This window comes from Oncorhynchus gorbuscha, linkage group LG20 (assembly GCF_021184085.1).
Source record: "Oncorhynchus gorbuscha isolate QuinsamMale2020 ecotype Even-year linkage group LG20, OgorEven_v1.0, whole genome shotgun sequence".
In the NCBI taxonomy this organism is placed as follows: Eukaryota; Metazoa; Chordata; class Actinopteri; order Salmoniformes; family Salmonidae; genus Oncorhynchus; species Oncorhynchus gorbuscha.
In genome coordinates, this window is record NC_060192.1 from 33,805,435 (window position 1) to 33,823,895 (window position 18,461).

The following is an 18,461-nucleotide window of genomic DNA, read 5'->3' on the forward strand; positions in this document are numbered from 1 at the left end:
CACGTACCCATTCTCTCTCTCTCACGTCTCTCTCTCTCACGTACCCATTCTCTCTCTCTCACGTACCCATTCTCTCTCTCTCACGTACCCATTCTCTCTCTCACGTACCCATTCTCTCTCTCACACGTACCCATTCTCTCTCTCTCACGTACCCATTCTCTCTCTCACGTACCCATTCTCTCTCTCTCCCATTCTCTCTCACGTACCCATTCTCTCTCTCTCACGTACCCATTCTCTCTCTCTCTCACGTACCCATTCTCTCTCTCACGTACCCATTCTCTCTCTCTCACGTACCCATTCCCATTCTCTCTCTCACGTACCCATTCTCTCTCTCACGTCCCATTCTCTCTCTCTCACGTCCCATTCTCGTCTCATTCTCATTCTCTCTCTCACGTATTCCCATTCTCTCTCTCTCACGTCCCATTCTCTCTCTCTCACGTACCCATTCTCTCTCTCTCACGTACCCATTCTCTCTCTCTCTCACGTACCCATTCTCTCTCTCACGTACCCATTCTCTCTCTCTCTCACGTACCCATTCTCTCTCTCTCACGTACCCATTCTCTCTCTCTCACGTACCCATTCTCTCTCTCTCTCACGTACCCATTCTCTCTCTCTCACGTACCCATTCTCTCTCTCACACGTACCCATTCTCTCTCTCTCTCACGTACCCATTCTCTCTCTCACACGTACCCATTCTCTCTCTCTCACGTACCCATTCTCTCTCTCACACGTACCCATTCTCTCTCTCTCACGTACCCATTCTCTCTCTCACGTACCCATTCTCTCTCTCACGTACCCATTCTCTCTCTCACGTACCCATTCTCTCTCTCACGTACCCATTCTCTCTCTCTCACGTACCCATTCTCTCTCTCTCACGTACCCATTCTCTCTCTCTCATTCACGTACCCATTCTCTCTCTCACACGTACCCATTCTCTCTCTCACACGTACCCATTCTCTCTCTCTCACGTACCCATTCTCTCTCTCACACGTACCCATTCTCTCTCTCACGTACCCATTCTCTCTCTCTCACGTACCCATTCTCTCTCTCTCACGTACCCATTCTCTTCTCTCTCTTCTCTCTCTCTCACGTACCCATTCTCTCTCTCTCACGTACCCATTCTCTCTCTCTCACGTACCCATTCTCTCTCTCTCTCACGTGTACCCATTCTCTCTCTCTCACGTACCCATTCTCTCTCTCTCTCCATCTCACGTACCCATTCTTCTCTCTCACGTACCCATTCTCTCTCTCTCACGTACCCATTCTCTCTCTCTCTCTCGTACCCATTCTCTCTCTCTCACGTGCCCATTCTCTCTCTCTCACGTGCCCATTCTCTCTCTCTCACGTACCCATTCTCTCTCTCTCACGTACCCATTCTCTCTCTCTCACGTACCCATTCTCTCTCTCTTCTCTCTCTCACGTGCCCATTCTCTCTCTCTCACGTACCCATTCTCTCTCTCTCACGTGCCCATTCTCTCTCTCTCCCATTCTCTCTCTCACGTACCCATTCTCTCTCTCTCACGTACCCATTCTCTCTCTCTCACGTACCCATTCTCTCTCTCTCACGTACCCATTCTCTCTCTCTCACGTACCCATTCTCTCTCTCTCACGTACCCATTCTCTCTCTCTCACGTACCCATTCTCTCTCTCCCATTCTCTCTCTCTCACGTACCCATTCTCTCTCTCTCACGTACCCATTCTCTCTCTCTCACGTACCCATTCTCTCATTCTCTCTCTCTCACGTACCCATTCTCTCTCTCTCACGTACCCATTCTCTCTCTCACACGTACCCATTCTCTCTCTCACACGTACCCATTCTCTCTCTCACACGTACCCATTCTCTCTCTCTCACGTACCCATTCTCTCTCTCTCACGTACCCATTCTCTCTCTCACGTACCCATTCTCTCTCTCTTCTCTCACGTACCCATTCTCTTCTCTCTCTCACGTACCCATTCTCTCTCTCACGTACCCATTCTCTCTCTCACGTACCCATTCTCTCTCTCTCTCTCACGTACCCATTCTCTCTCTCTCTCGTCCCCATTCTCTCTCTCTCACGTACCCATTCTCTCTCTCTCTCTCACGTACCCATTCTCTCTCTCTCTCACGTACCCATTCTCTCTCTCTCACGTCACGTACCCATTCTCTCTCTCTCTCGTCCCATTCTCTCTCTCTCTCACTCTCTCTCTCACGTACCCATTCTCTCTCTCTTCTCTCTCTCTCTCCCATTCTTCTCTCTCTCTCACGTACCCATTCTCTCTCTCTCTCTCTCTCTCACGTACCCATTCTCTCTCTCTCTCTCACGTATTCTCCCATTCTCTCTCTCTCACGTACCCATTCTCTCTCTCTCACGTACCCATTCTCTCTCTCTCACGTCCCATTCTCTCTCTCTCGTACCCATTCTCTCTCTCTCACGTACCCATTCTCTCTCTCTCACGTACCCATTCTCTCTCTCTCTCTCACGTACCCATTCTCCTCTTCTTCTCTCTCTCTCTCACGTACCCATTCTCTCTCTCTCTCTCGTACCCATTCTCTCTCTCTCACGTCTTCTCTCTCTCTCACGTACCCATTCTCTCTCTCTCTCTCACGTACCCATTCTCTCTCTCTCACGTCCCATTCTCTCTCTCCCATTCTCTCTCTCTCTCTCTCACGTACCCATTCTCTCTCTCACGTCCCATTCTCTCTCTCTTCTCTCTCTCACGTCTTCTCTCTCTCTCACGTACCCATTCTCTCTCTCTCACGTCTTCTCTCTCTCTCTCTCTCACGTACCCATTCTCTCTCTCTCACGTCCCATTCTCTCTCTCTCACGTACCCATTCTCTCTCTCACGTACCCATTCTCTCTCTCTCACGTACCCATTCTCTCTCTCTCTCTCTCTCACGTACCCATTCTCTCTCTCTCACGTACCCATTCTCTCTCTCTCACGTACCCATTCTCTCTCTCTCACGTACCCATTCTCTCTCTCTCACGTACCCATTCTCTCTCTCTCACGTACCCATTCTCTCTCTCTCACGTACCCATTCTTCTCTCTCTCTCACGTACCCATTCTCTCTCTCGTACCCATTCTCTCTCTCACGTCTCTCTCTCTCACGTACCCATTCTCTCTCTCCCATTCTCTCTCTCTCTCACGTACCCATTCTCTCTCTCTCTCTCACGTACCCATTCTCTCTCTCTCACGTACCCATTCTCTCTCTCTCTCTTCTCTCTCTCTCACGTACCCATTCTCTCTCTCTCACGTACCCATTCTCTCTCTCTCACGTACCCATTCTCTCTCTCTCACGTACCCATTCTCTCTCTCTCACGTACCCATTCTCTCTCTCTCACGTACCCATTCTCTCTCTCTCACGTACCCATTCTCTCTCTCTCACGTACCCATTCTCTCTCTCTCTCTCTCAGGTTGCATTGTTTGCCACTTACAACACATACCTAGTAAAGACGTTCTAAGCAGATGATAGTTGTGAGAAACACACTTTTGTTTCCATGAGACGGACCAGGTGAATCTATGTTCCCTTTCTGCTGTTAAATCCACTTCAGTCAGTGTAGATGAAGGAGAGGAGATGGGTTATAGGTGCCAGGGGTTTGTGTCAAGAACTGCAACTCTGCTGGGTTTTTCACTCAACAGTTTCTCGTGTGTACAAGAATTGTCCACCACCCAAAGGTCATCCAGCCACCTTGGAACGCTTTCAACACCTTGTAGAGTCCATGCCTCAAAGAATTAAGACTGTTTTGAGGGCAAAAAGGGTGCAAGTTAACGTTAAGAATATGTTCCTAATGTTTTGTACACTTGTGTGAACTACCAATGAGTCAGGGGAACTACCAATGAGTCAGGGGAACTACCAATGAGTCAGGGGAACTACCAATGAGTCAGGGGAACTACCAATGAGTCAGGGGAACTACCAATGAGTCAGGGGAACTACCAATGAGTCAGCGGGGCCCATGAGTCAGTTTTCAGTCAGCCAATGAGCAGCCAGTCTGGTATGGAGCTGGATGGAGGAGCCTACCAGAAACTAGTATTTAATGTTGATCTCTCGATTCCCTCTTTCTTCCTCTTCGGTCATTCTTTCCTTTCACCCCTGCCTCTCTCCATCTCTTCCACCCCCCCCCCCCTCTCTCCCCACTACCCTTTCTCCCTATATCTCTACTACTCTTCCACCCCCCTCTCTCTCTTACCCTCTCTCTCTCCACTACCCCCCACCCCCAGTAAGCAGAGACACAACAAGCTGTGGCGTTCCCACTCGGACAGTGACCTATCGGAGCACCACGAGCCGCTATGTAAGACCGTGCAACACCCCCACACCCTGGGCCGCTCCGACCCTCGTAACCAGGGTAACAGCCCCGCCGCCCCCTCCCTGCAGGAGCTGCTGCAGCCGCTGGGATCCCCCTCCATCACGGGCCAGGTGGTGCGGTCCATCTCTGAGTGTGGGACCCCTTCTAGTGCAGGGAAGGTGGTACAGTCCTGTAGCCTGCCCAATGCTACTGCTACCCAGGAGAATAATCTGGACACTAACCAGGAGACTAGGACTGATGCTCTGTTGACCTCCACAACTGGGGACCAGTCATTGGGTACTAGGGACCAGCCATTGGGTACTGGGGACCAGCCATTGGGTACTGGGGACCAGCCATTGGGTACTGGGGACCAGCCATTGGGTACTGGGGACCAGCCATTGGGTACTGGGGACCAGCCATTGGGTACTGGGGACCAGCCATTGGGTACTGGGGACCAGCCATTGGGTACTGGGGACCAGCCATTGGGTACTGGGGACCAGCCATTGGGTACTGGGGACCAGAATCCTTCAATAGCAGCAGCTACTACTGCCTCCACTGGTTCCCAGGCCCATGGGGAGTCTGTGTGTTCCCAGTCACCCTCTCTCTCCAACGGCCTGTGTGATTCTGAAGAGGACCACTCAACCCCTCTCCCTCAGCCGCGGGCGGCCACCGTGGTGCCTGCCATTTCCACTGTCACCGTGGCGGAGACCGTGCCGGTCAGGCGCCCTCATCCGCCCCCTATCCAACACCACCTTGTCTCCCCCGCCGCCCTTCCAACCTCCTCCGATGAAGACGAGACTCCGAAAGCCAAGGAGCCGTCCACCACCTTGCCTAAGGAAAAATACTGCCAGCTGCAGGTGACACCATCCGTGCCTGAGCCATCGTCGATGACCCCGGAAACAAGCACACAAACAGCAGGACCACGAGAGCCGTCCACACCAGTGCCTGACAAGAAAGTAGACTGTGACCAGCGGTTACCTGGTGCATCATTGGACAGTTCAGCGTCCCAACAACCCTCCAGTATTGAGGTACTCATCATTAGCCAGCCCAGTGCCCCCCCTCAGGACCCTGCTCTCGAGGCGGAGGGGTCCTCGGCTCTCAGCACAGACCACATCAACTTCTTCAGCGCCAGAGAGAAGTTCCAGGGCCTGACTCAGGATGGGAGGACCCGTTGCCTTTCTGATCAGGCACTGCAGCAGACACCTCAGCCCATACCCAGGGATCCAGGACAGGAGCAGCAGCAGCAGGAGGACCCCTCTGTTGTGGCGACTGGGGAGGGAGAGGAGGAGGAGGAGGTCGAGGAGAGGAACAGGGTGAGACAATTTTACTGATTTTGATCAAATCCTGTAATGAGTCTTTGCACTGTAATAAAGGCAATTTGTGATTTAATTAGGGTTTGACTATCTGTAGTTGCAATACAACTGTTCCACACAGAAGCATGTTCATATAGAAATACAGTCACCGAACAGGTTATTATCCTGTTCACAAAAATGCATCGCTCCTACAGACAGTGGGTCACGTAGCTGTGGCTTGCTATATAAAGCAGGCAGACAGACATCGAGGCATCCAGTTACTGTTTGATTGAACGTTAGAATGGGCAAAACGACTGACCTAAGCAACTTTGAGCGTGGTATAATTGTCGGTGCCAGTATCTCAGAAACGGCCGCCCTCCTGGGCTTTTCACGCACTACAGTGTCTTGGGTTTACCGAGAACGGTACGATAAACAAAAGATATCAAGTCCGTGGCAGAGAGGTCAAAGGAGAAGGGTGCAAGCTAACAGGCGGGCCCCAAACAGACAGACAGTGCAGTACAACAGTGGTGTGCAGAATGGCATCTCGGAATGCACAAGTCGTTGCTCTTTGTCACGGATGCGTTTCACTCCTAACAGCTAAAAACTGGATGTCTGTCAGCCTAGCGGGTTACGAGCGTTGGGCCAGTAACCGAAAGGTTGCTGCTACAAATCCCGAGCCGACTCGGTGAAAAATCTGTCTGTAAGTCACTCTGGATAACAGCATCTGCTAAATCGGGGATTCCCAAATGTTTTCACTCGTGGCCCCCCTTCCAGCATTGGGGAACATCCCGCGCCTCCTGCAACCACCCACCTCTATTTCTATGGGCACAAGTACCGTTCATGACACTACAAACTGTTCACACTGCTCTTGTTGGAAAGAATTTTGCTTTAAAGCTTATTTCCTGCAGTTCTTTACATTTTGTCATGGGGTGCAAAGAGAATTAAAAAAAAAAATTTTTAGCTACTTTTCTTGCAATTCTACACATTTTGTCATGTCTAATGTGTATTCATGTGATATTTGAGTGACAAAAAAATTACAAAATCTATGGGCTAAAAAAAAAAAAAATTACTATCTAAGATGAGCCAGTCCAATCTGCAGCAACTGCATGATGCCATCAGCATGGAACAACATACCCGTGGAACGTTTTTGACTGGTAGAATCCATGCCCTGAAGATATGAGTACCTAATAGATTCAGTTGTGAGTTTTGTGTTCTCCAACATCGCCACCCAGTGGTGTTAGTGGGGATCTGAAGAAAATGAATTTAGGCTACCAACTTGCAAAAGGACTACTTCTATGTTGTTATTTATTGTACTGATTGCTGTTCTTCTTTCTCTCAGGAGAGCATTGTCTCTGTTCACCTCATAGTCACCGAACTGGAGTCCATGACGCACACTGTGGCCCCTCCCCCTGGCCCTCCCAGCCAACCAGAGCCTACTGCTTCCCAGGACCACGAAGTGGGTCAGTCAAACCAGGAAGTAGAGGGCAAAGATGCAGAGTCACAGCAGGAAGTGGACGTTGTCAAAGAGGAAGTGAAGGACGAAGCAGAAGAGATGGAAGCAGTCTCCCACTCTCCTCCCGCCCCTCACTCTGCTGATTGGGCGATGGGCTCTGTGCGCCGCGTCACCCAACAGCTGGAGCAGCGAATGAGGCAGGACTCCCCTTCCCCACCTCCACCTTCCCTCCCCCCCACCCACCCCCATCGTCGCTCCCCTCTCTTCTCTCACTCAAGAGAACACTCCCCTCCTGCCTCTCACTCCTTCCCAGAGACAAACTCCAACCCCCAGAATGCACCACTAGGCCCGCAGGGGTCAGAGGTTAGCACTGTGCAGGAAAAGAGTGGGGGCTGTAGTCCTATGGAGGAAGATGGAGGACAGGAGGCTTGGAGAGAAGGTTTACATGAAGACAGTGTCCACATGCACAAACACAACCTTAGTGATGGCAGCCTTGCATCTACCCTCCACCCTACCCCCATGACCCCTCAACACTCTTCCCCCATCACCCCTCTCCATCCTACCCTAAACTCCGCCCTCGCCCCCCTCTCTTCAGTGGATTTCCTGTGTCTGGAGGGGGTGACAGAGTTTGAGTCGGGCACAGACTGGGACAGTCTCCCGGGTCGAGGACCCCCCGGTGACGACGACATGAGGGAGACATGGGAAACTCTGCGGGAGCTGGGGGCGTTCCTTCGCCAGGTGAGCGGTGGCGGAGCCAAGGTGCCCAGGTGTGTGGGCCAGGTGTGGGGGGAAGGTACACAGGCGAGGCAGAAGAGGGTCAGGGGTGGCGACAGGCAGAGAGCCAGGGAGGTGGAGGCACGGATTCGCCAGGCTGGGCTGACACAGCCCTCCCTGATGAAGCGCTCTGCCTCATTGGCTAAGCTGGGCTGCTTAGACCTGTCGGCCAATGACCTGAGCAATTGGGATATTGGCCCCACCTCTCCGGCGACACCCGCTGTGGAACTTCTTCCTTCCACAGAAGCTGACGAGTCCTCCAGGAAACTGAGAGTGCTGTTCCACAATGCCCTGTGTCCTTCTGTCTCGACCAGCAGGCAAGAGTCCCTCACCAACAGAGCGGAGAGGCCATGTGAGAGCGAGGACACACCCTCAGAACACTTGCATTCTCCTACGTCCAATCAAGGCTGGCAGAAGGAGAAACATCCTGACTCTGGCCTTGCCCTCTCGCTGACGTCTGACCTGATCTCCGTGGCAACACGACAGCAGTATGGAAGGACACACCCCCTACGTAGGCTGAAGAAACGGACTGTCAGCACCCTCTACCACACTATGTGACCCTCACTGTGTGTGTGTGTGTGTGAGTGAGCGTGAGAGACACAGAGTGATGAGAGCTGGTCAAACGCCAGCCACTTCCCTTAGCCCCTACCACCTTCCCTGGCAGATGATAGTCAGATGTGTGGACAATATGCCGGTCGCCTCTAGGATCATTGGAAGGCTCGATGGATTATAGCTAACACAAAGCTGATCTCTTCAGGGCATCGTGTATGTAGTGACTCCTAGGATGTGTAATGTTTCTTGTTGCATACTGTATGTAGTGTGTATTTGAGTCATTTTAGGATGTCCTTTTTGTTTTCTATTTGTTGGAGTCTGAACTGTTTGTGTGAAGCAGAATATCTCCATAAGTTTTAAAATGTTTGTCACTTTTGTGTACATAATAGGAAGTGTGTGTGTGTGGGGGGGGGACTGAAAAGTGCAGTTTCTCCCTTCCCTTTCTATCAGAAATAACAATGATATGGGGAGGTTTCTCAAATATGCACTTTACTGATTTTTTGATTTATGTATGGTTCCTACCCCTGGAGCTTAATGTGAGTTGAATAGTTGTGAGTATTTTACAGTGCAGAAATGTCATTTCATTTTAAATCTGTAAATATTCTAATTTTTTTATGTGCTTCAACTGTGACCAATAAATAATGACAACTTAACTCGGATTTTCTTTTCTCAATAGGACCACAAAGTAGTTCTTTACGTCTGAAATATAGACTTGACGACAGAACTGTGTGCAACATTGAATTCAATGGAAATGGTTCTGTACAGAACGACCGGTTGAGAACCGTTGTGATTATGATGATCTGAGCCCTAGGACCGTGCCCCAGGACTACCTGACCGGACCGTGCCCCAGGACTACCTGACCGGACCGTGCCCCAGGACTACCTGACCGGACCGTGCCCCAGGACTACCTGACCGGACCGTGCCCCAGGACTACCTGACCGGACCGTGCCCCAGGACTACCTGACCGGACCGTGCCCCAGGACTACCTGACCGACCGTGCCCCAGGACTACCTGACCGGACCGTGCCCCAGTCCACCTGACCGGACCATGCCCCAGGACTACCTGACATGATGACTCCTTGCTGTCCCCAGTCCACCTGACCGGACCATGCCCCAGGACTACCTGACCGGACCATGCCCCAGGACTACCTGACCGGACCGTGCCCCAGGACTACCTGACCGGACCGTGCCCCAGGACTACCTGACCGGATGACTCCTTGCTGTCCCCACCGGACCATGCCCCAGGACTACCTGACCGGACCGTGCCCCAGGACTACCTGACCGGACCGTGCCCCAGGACTACCTGACCGGACCGTGCCCCAGGACTACCTGACCGGACCGTGCCCCAGGACTACCTGACCGGACCGTGCCCCAGGACTACCTGACATGATGACTCCTTGCTGTCCCCAGTCCACCTGACCGGACCATGCCCCAGGACTACCTGACCGGACCATGCCCCAGGACTACCTGACCGGACCATGCCCCAGGACTACCTGACCGGACCATGCCCCAGGACTACCTGACATGATGACTCCTTGCTGTCCCCAGTCCACCTGACCAGGCCGTGCCCCAGGACTACATGACCGGACCGTGCCCCAGGACTACCTGACATGATGACTCCTTGCTGTCCCCAGTCCACCTGACAGTGCTGCTGCTCCAGTTTCAACTGTTCTGCCTTGTTATTATTGGACCATGCTGGTCATTTATGAACATTTGAACATCTTGGCCATGTTCTGTTATAATCTCCACCCGGCACAGCCAGAAGAGGACTGGCCACCCCACATAGTAGCCTGGTTCCTCTCTAGGTTTCTTCCTAGGTTTTGGCCTTTCTAGGGAGTTTTTCCAAGCCACCGTGCTTCTACACCTGCATTGCTTGCTGTTTGGGGTTTTAGTCTGGGTTTCTGTACAGCACTATGAGATATCAGCTGATGTACGAAGGGCTGTATAAATACATTTGATTTGGTTAGGGCAGATCCCATACGGTGTGCTGCATGAGTTTTGACATTTCAGATGTTCACACCCATATTAATCAGGCCACACCTCACCGTCCAAACCACGTGTCATTCAGTATAAACCGCACGGCATGGCAAATGTTGAAGCGAACTGAACGCACCCGTTCTTCCTGTCCTTTACTTCTCAAAGCTCATTGGAGGAGGAAGTCCGAGGGAGGGGACCTTGGATCCTCTCCTCCAATGAGCTTTGAGAGGAATTGAGAACTTATCTACTGTAGTGATATCTTCAGACACAACCTTTTTATTTTCAAAAGACATTCAAGAGAGAGAAATGGTAATGGCATCTGCCGCGGTTTGTTGGAGAAAAGCCGAAAGTAAGGTCTGTGATCAACACAGGCTTAGGAGACCTAATCATTCAAGAGAGAGAAATGGTAATGGCATCTGCCGTGGTTTGTTGGAGAAAAGCCGAAAGTAAGGTCTGTGATCAACACAGGCTTAGGAGACCTAATCATTCAAGAGAGAGAAATGGTAATGGCATCTGCCGCGGTTTGTTGGAGAAAAGCCGAAAGTAAGGTCTGTGATCAACACAGGCTTAGGAGACCTAATCATTCAAGAGAGAGAAATGGTAATGGCATCTGCCGCGGTTTGTTGGAGAAAAGCCGAAAGTAAGGTCTGTGATCAACACAGGCTTAGGAGACCTAATCATTCAAGAGAGAGAAATGGTAATGGCATCTGCCGCGGTTTGTTGGAGAAAAGCCGAAAGTAAGGTCTGTGATCAACACAGGCTTAGGAGACCTAATCCGTTCTGTTTGATAATCCTCAGCTAATGTCACTTCTTGAAAAATTAGTAAATAAAAAAAACGGCTTAATTAATGTCATGTTCAGTGCTATTATCTCAGGACAAAATATTTAACATCTCTTAAGCCTGAGTTCAAACTCAGACCAAATGTTCTTAATTTATCCTATAGGGATGGCTGAACAAAGATTTTACTGAGTTACCGTTCACATTTAATTTAAATATTCATTTATCCCTAATCTATAGATTTCACATGCCTGGGCAGGGGTGCAGTCCTAGGCCCACCCACTCAGAATGAGTTTTTCCCCACAAAAGGGCTTTATTATAGAGGGAAATACTCTCCTTCAGATGATCCTGCTGGATGTGGAGGTCCTTACACCCCATACTCTCAGACTGGATGTGGAGGTCCTTACACCCCATACTCTCAGACTGGATGTGGAGGTCCTTACACCCCATACTCTCAGACTGGATGTGGAGGTCCTTACACCCCATACTCTCAGACTGGATGTGGAGGTCCTTACACCCCAGACTGGATGTGGAGGTCTCTCAGACTGGATGTGGAGGTCCTTACACCCCATACTCTCAGACTGGATGTGGAGGTCCTTACACCCCATACTCTCAGACTGGATGTGGAGGTCCTTACACCCCATACTCTCAGACTGGATGTGGAGGTCCTTACACCCCATACTCTCAGACTGGATGTGGAGGTCCTTACACCCCATACTCTCAGACTGGATGTGGAGGTCCTTACACCCCATACTCTCAGACTGGATGTGGGAGGTCCTTACACCCCATACTCTCAGACTGGATGTGGAGGTCCTTACACCCCATACTCTCAGACTGGATGTGGAGGTCCTTACACCCCATACTCTCAGACCGGATGTGGAGGTCCTTACACCCCATACTCTCAGACTGGATGTGGAGGTCCTCTCTCAGACTGGATGTGGAGGTCCTTACACCCCATACTCTCAGACTGGATGTGGAGGTCCTTACACCCCATACTCTCAGACTGGATGTGGAGGTCCTTACACCCCATACTCTCAGACTGGATGTGGAGGTCCTTACACCCCATACTCTCAGACTGGATGTGGAGGTCCACCCCATACTCTCCTGGATGTGGAGGTCCTTACATACTCTCAGACTGGATGTGGAGGTCCTTACACCCCATCAGACTGGATGTGGAGGTCCTTACACCCCATACTCTGGATGTGGAGGTCAGACTGGATGTGGAGGTCCTTACACCCCATACTCTCAGACTGGATGTGGAGGTCCTTACACCCCATACTCTCAGACTGGATGTGGAGGTCCTTACACCCCATACTCTCAGACTGGATGTGGAGGTCCTTACACCCCATACTCTCAGACTGGATGTGGAGGTCCTTACACCCCATACTCTCAGACTGGATGTGGAGGTCCTTACACCCCATACTCTCAGACTGGATGTGGAGGTCCTTACACCCCATACTCTCAGACTGGATGTGGAGGTCCTTACACCCCATACTCTCAGACTGGATGTGGAGGTCCTTACACCCCATACTCTCAGACTGGATGTGGAGGTCCTTACACCCCATACTCTCAGACTGGATGTGGAGGTCCTTACAGGTCCAGACTGGATACACCCCATACTCTCAGACTGGATGTGGAGGTCCTTACACCCCATACTCTCAGACTGGATGTGGAGGTCCTTACACCCCATACTCTCAGACTGGATGTGGAGGTCCTTACACCCCATACTCTCAGACTGGAGGGAGGTCCTTACACCCCATACTCTCAGACTGGAGGTGGTCCTTACACCCCATACTCTCAGACTGGATGTGGGAGGTCCTTACACCCCATACTCTCAGACTGGATGTGGGAGGTCCTTACACCCCATACTCTCAGACTGGATGTGGAGGTCCTTACACCCCATACTCTCAGACTGGATGTGGAGGTCCTTACACCCCATACTCTCAGACTGGATGTGAAGGTCTTTACACCCCATACTCTCAGACTGGATGTGGGGGTCCTTACACGTGGTCTGAGAGTATGGGGCCGGATGTGGAGGTCCTTACACGTGGTCTGAGAGTATGGGGCCGGATGTGGGGGTCCTTACACGTGGTCTGAGAGTATGGGGCCGGATGTGGGGGTCCTTACACGTGGTCTGAGAGTATGGGGCCGGTTGGACGTACTGCCAACTTCTCTAAAATGATGTTGGAGGTGCCTTATGTTAGAAAGATGAACATAAGATTATCTGGCAACGGCTCTGGTGGACATTCCTGCAGTCAGTTGCACACACCCTCAAAACCTGAGACATCTGTGGAATTGTGTTGTGTGATAAAACGACACGTTTTAGAGTAGCCTTTTATTGTCCCTAGCACAAGGTGCACCTGTGTAATGATCGTGCTGTTTAATCGGCTTCTTGATATGCCACACCTGTCAGGTGGATGGATTATCTTGGAAAAGGAGAAATGCTCACTAACAGGGAGGTAAATGTGTGTGCACCACATTTTAAAGAAATAAGCTTTTTGTGGTATGGAACATTTCTGGGATATTTTTATTTCAGCTCATGAAACCAACACTTTACTTGTGTTTATATTTTTGTTCAGTATAATTTCCAGGTTTTAGGTCAACAAACTGGTGAGCTCTTTGCCCAATCAATGATTACACTTTTAATCGTTACCATCGTTTCCACAGTGAGTCACTAGCTAAGTTTCCATCCAATTAGAGGAGTGGTGTTTCCACCAAACAGTCAGTTGCTGATGACGTGCTTTTTTGCACCGAATAAAAAAAGTTTCAATCACATTTTTCAACTTTACCGATTTATCACAACTATTCCGTTAAAATAACAAATGTGCTGGTTGGTTGAGGTAGTGGTGTAAAGTATTACATAGGTCATTTTTTTGTAGGATCCTGTACTTTATTTATTTTAGAAAACTATTTCTTCCCTGAGTAACTTTTTACTCCATACATTTTCAATGCTTAGCAGGACAGGAAATTGGTCAAATTCACTTATCAAGAGAACAACCCTGGTCTTCCCTCCTGCCTCAGATCTGACGGACTCACAAACGAAGCGTGTGTTCAATGGTATCTGGATAATGGAGTGTGCCCCTGGCTATCCAAGAAAAGTGCCGTCTGGTTTGCCTAATATACTGTAAGGACTTTGATGTGATTTATACTTTTAATTTTGCTACTTAAGTATATTTAAAACAATACTTTGAATTTCATGGGAAAGGAGCATCAAGATGACCATGCACTGAAGATCATAATTGATTTAATCTCTAATAATAAACTCATGGTTTCCGTGAGTAATAGTGGGACTCCAATGTTTCCTCTATATATTATACCAATATTTCCACCATCATTTCTTGCCCAAATAATTTGACACAAAAAGAACATTGTACCAAAACTACTCGTTTCCATCACAGCTGTCGTGATAAATGTTTTTTTTTATACGGTAGGACTTTACTCGCATAAACTGCGGATGGAAATAATATATATATAATAATAAATGCCATTTAGCAGACGCTTTTATCCAAAGCGACTTAGTCATGTGTGCATACATTCTACGTATGGGTGGTCCCGGGAATTGAACCCACTACCCTGGCGTTACAAGCGCCATGCTCTACCAACTGAGCTATGTGGTTACTGTTCATTTTAACAGCATTGATGAAGACCACAATGAAGAACACTGCCAGCTTAAAGATCCACTGCAACCATTATCTCAATATCAAATCATTTCTGATTAACAATGTACTTTAATGTGATTATTTTCAATTAAAATGATCAAAAAGAAACAAAAATACAGTGAGTACCAAATGTATTGTGACAATGAATGAATTGTGTCTCTGTACTCCAGCACTTTGGATTTGAAATGATACATTGACGATGAGGTTAAAGTGCAGACTGTCAGCTTTCATTTGAGGGTATTTTCATCTGGGTGAACAGTTAAAATAACTTTTTTGCACATGGTCACCTAAAATGGAGGGGACTAAAAGTATTGGGACAAACTCACTTATACAGTGCCTTCGGGAACTATTCAGACCACTTGACTTTTTCCACATTTTGTTACATTACAAATTTATTCTGAAATGGATTTCTGTTTTTTAAATGAATTAAATCTACACACAATACCCCATACTGACAATGCAAAAACAGGTTTAGAATTTTTGCTAATTTATATAAATAAATAAAACATTTACAAAAGTATTCAGACACTTTACTCAGTACTTTGTTAGTACTTGATTACAGCATAGAGTCTTCTTGGGTATGACGCTACAAGCCTGGCACACCTGTATTTGGAGAGTTTCTCCCATTCTTCTCTGCACATCCTCAAGCTCTGTTCGGTTGAATGGGGAGCGTTGCTGCACAGCTATTTTCAGGTCTCTCCAAAGATAGATTAGATCGGGTTCAAGTCTGGGCTCTGGTTGGGCCACTCACGGACATTCAGAGACGTGTCCCGAAGCTACTTCTACGTTGTCTTGGTTGTGTGCTTAGGGTTGTTGTCCTGTTGGAAGGTGAACCTTCACCCGAGTCTGAGGTCCTGAGCAGGTCTCTCTGTAATTTGCCTCAATCTTGACTAGTCTCCCAGTCCCTGCTGTTGAAAAACATCCCCATAGAATGATGCTGCCACCACCATGCTTCACCGTAAGGATGGTGCCAGGTTTCCTCCAGACGTGACACTTGGCATTCAGGCCAAAAAGTTCAATCTTGGTTACATCAGACCAGAGTCTTTAGGTGCCTCTTCATAAAGGCCTGATTGGTAGAGTGCTGCAGAGATGGGAGACCCTTCCAGAATAACCATCTTCACAGAGGAACTCTAGAGCTCTTGTCAGAGGTACCATCGGGTTCTTGGTCACCTCCCTGACCAAGGCCCTTCTCCCCCGATTGCTCAGTTTGGCCGGGCGGCTCTAGGAAGAGTCTTGGTGGTTCCAAACTTCTTTAATTTAAGAATGGAGGCCACTGTGTTCTAGGGGACCTTCAATGCTAGACACCTTCTGGTACCCTTCCCCAGATCTGTGTCTCAACACAATCCTGTCTCAGAGCTCTACAGACAATTCCTTCGACCTCATGGCTTGGTTTTTGCTCTGTCATGCGCTGTCAACTGTGGGACCTTATATAGACAGGTGTGTGCCTTTCCAAATCATGTCCAATCAATTGAGTTTCCGACAGGTGGACTCCAATCAAGTTGTAGAAACATCAAGGATGCTCAATGGAAACAAGATGCACCTGAGCTCAGTTTAGAGTCTCATAGCAAAGGGTCTGAATACTTATGTAAATAAGGTATTTATTTTTTAATAAATTAAAAACCTGTTTTCGCTTTGTCATTATGGGGTAATGTGTGACGATTGCTGAGGATTTTGTATTTATTTAAATCCATTTTAGAATAAGGCTGTAAGGTAACAACGTGTGGGAAAAGTCAAGGGGTCTGAATGGGTTCTGAAAGCAGTGTGTGTGTATTAAAGTTACCAGACTTAGTATCTGGTCCCATATTCCTAGCACATAATGACTACATCAAGCTTGTGACTACAAACTTGTTTCAATGCATTGGTTATTTGTTTTGGTTGTTTCCCCCAATATAAATTAATGGTAAAATAACATATTGTCATTTTTGAGTCACTTTTATTGTAAATAAGAATATGTTTCTAAACACTTCTACATGAATGTGGATGCTACCATGATTAGAGAGTTCTGAATTAAATCGGGAATAGTGAGGAAGTTAGACGCACAAAAAATATCATACCCATGACATAGCCTCTTACCATTACAATAACAGAGGTTAGCATGATATTTACGCCTAACTCATCATGGTCGCATCCATATTAATGTAGAAGTGCTTAGAAACATTCTATTTACAATAAAAGTGCCAATACATTATTTACCTTTAATTTCCATTGGGCACAAAATCTGAAATAATCAAAACAAACAGCAAATGCATCCAACACACTGTTCTCTGATGTTGTGAGAAATGTTAATGTCTATTGAAGCTCTTCCCACAGTCTGTGCAATGGTAAGGCTTTTCTCTAGTGTGTTCTACGCTGGTGGTTCTTTAGAGTAGAAGATGCGGTAAAACTCTTCCCACAGTCAGAGCAGCTATAGGATTTCTCCCCTGTATGTGTTCTCTGATGTTGTACCATACTCCCCTTTTGCCTGAAACTTTTCCCACAGTCAGAGCAGCTATATGGTTTCTCCCCTGTATGTATTCTCTGGTGGTATAACAAACTCCCCTTTTGACTGAAACATTTCCCACAGTCAGAGCAGCTATACGGTTTCTCCCCTGTATGTATTCTCTGGTGGTATACCAAACTCCCCTTATGACTGAAGTTCTTTCCACAGTCAGAACAGCTATGAGATTTCTCTCGTGTGTGTTCTCTGATGCTGTTTTAAGTTTGAATGTTGACTGAAACTCTTCCCACAGTCAGAGCAATGGTAAGAATTCTCTCCAGTCGAAGTGAGCGGATTCCTTGTTGACAAAGAGGTCTTGCCACATTCAGTGCCACAAGTTTCCTCTTCTTCTTCTCCTTTGATTTTAACAGTCAGCTCCAGCGTCTGACTTTCATCCTCCATCTTGACTGACTCCATCTTTGGATCTGGCTTGCTTAGGTCGCTATGGTTACAGTCAGGACCCTCTTTCCCAGGCTGAGGACACTCCCACGTTTCCTCTATCCTTTCCTCTTTCAGAAGTCCAGAATAGTCTAGACAGAATATAAACAATAAGCATCACTGAAGTCAGATTGATTTCCTGTTCACTCTCGTTCTGACACCTTATTTATTAGTGCTGAGCGATTAGCCAACATTTTTTGTTTTGTATTATTAAACAACTAATTGTCCAACATCGGATCAATTTGTTTAATTACATTTAGTTCTCTAGAGAGAAATCATACGAAGCTGTAGAGTTGTAGTTTTCAATAGGCAAATATTCAACCTAGTTCAGCTCAGAAAAGTGGTAATGAACTACTATGAAAAGAAGCAAGGTGCTCGACTCCACCTTTAAATAAACTTAGATCAGGTGCTGAATTCTCGTATATAATCCAAAAGATCAAAAAAATAGGACAGAAAACATTTGTGCAATAAACATGTTTAAGGTTATTCAGAGGGCTGTCCTATGTTTGTTCTTTGAATTAATTACAATGACCAGAATCCATTGCGCCAGTTCTTCCCAGCTCCACACACGGTCTGTGTGCATGAGAGAGGAATACATGACACAGAGACGAGAGAGATTGATAGCTTGTGAGGTAGCTCCACCCGATTGATAGTTGTAGCAGACTTGAAAGTATGCCTTATCTACTTATTCTAGAACTACTAAAAGTGATTTAGTCAGCTCTGCAGCATGGGCAGCTACTAGCTAGCCAACAAATAGTATGACTCAATGGAGAGAGACAGAGACAGAGGACAACGTTAGAC

At 48.1% G+C, this 18,461-nt stretch overlaps 2 protein-coding genes across 3 annotated transcripts in view; one reads left to right on the forward strand and one right to left on the reverse strand.

Moving 5' to 3' along the window:
* The window catches only part of LOC124006999, a 53,913-nt gene extending 44,926 nt beyond the window's left edge, over nt 1–8,987 (forward strand). For both annotated transcript variants that reach the window (XM_046317230.1, XM_046317229.1), the window contains 2 exons: nt 4,199–5,576; nt 6,895–8,987. In XM_046317230.1, coding sequence (XP_046173186.1) covers nt 4,199–5,576; nt 6,895–8,340 — 2,824 coding nt within the window. In that variant the 3' untranslated portion in view covers nt 8,341–8,987. The remainder of the gene's footprint in view (nt 1–4,198; nt 5,577–6,894) is intronic.
* A 3,934-nt stretch (nt 8,988–12,921) lies between these two features.
* The window catches only part of LOC124006897, a 14,439-nt gene continuing 8,899 nt past the window's right edge, over nt 12,922–18,461 (reverse strand). Inside the window, exons 5-7 of the mRNA XM_046317085.1 lie at nt 17,592–17,752; nt 13,174–13,260; nt 12,922–13,098 (exon numbers count right to left, since the gene is read on the reverse strand). Coding sequence (XP_046173041.1) covers nt 12,922–13,098; nt 13,174–13,260; nt 17,592–17,752 — 425 coding nt within the window. The remainder of the gene's footprint in view (nt 13,099–13,173; nt 13,261–17,591; nt 17,753–18,461) is intronic.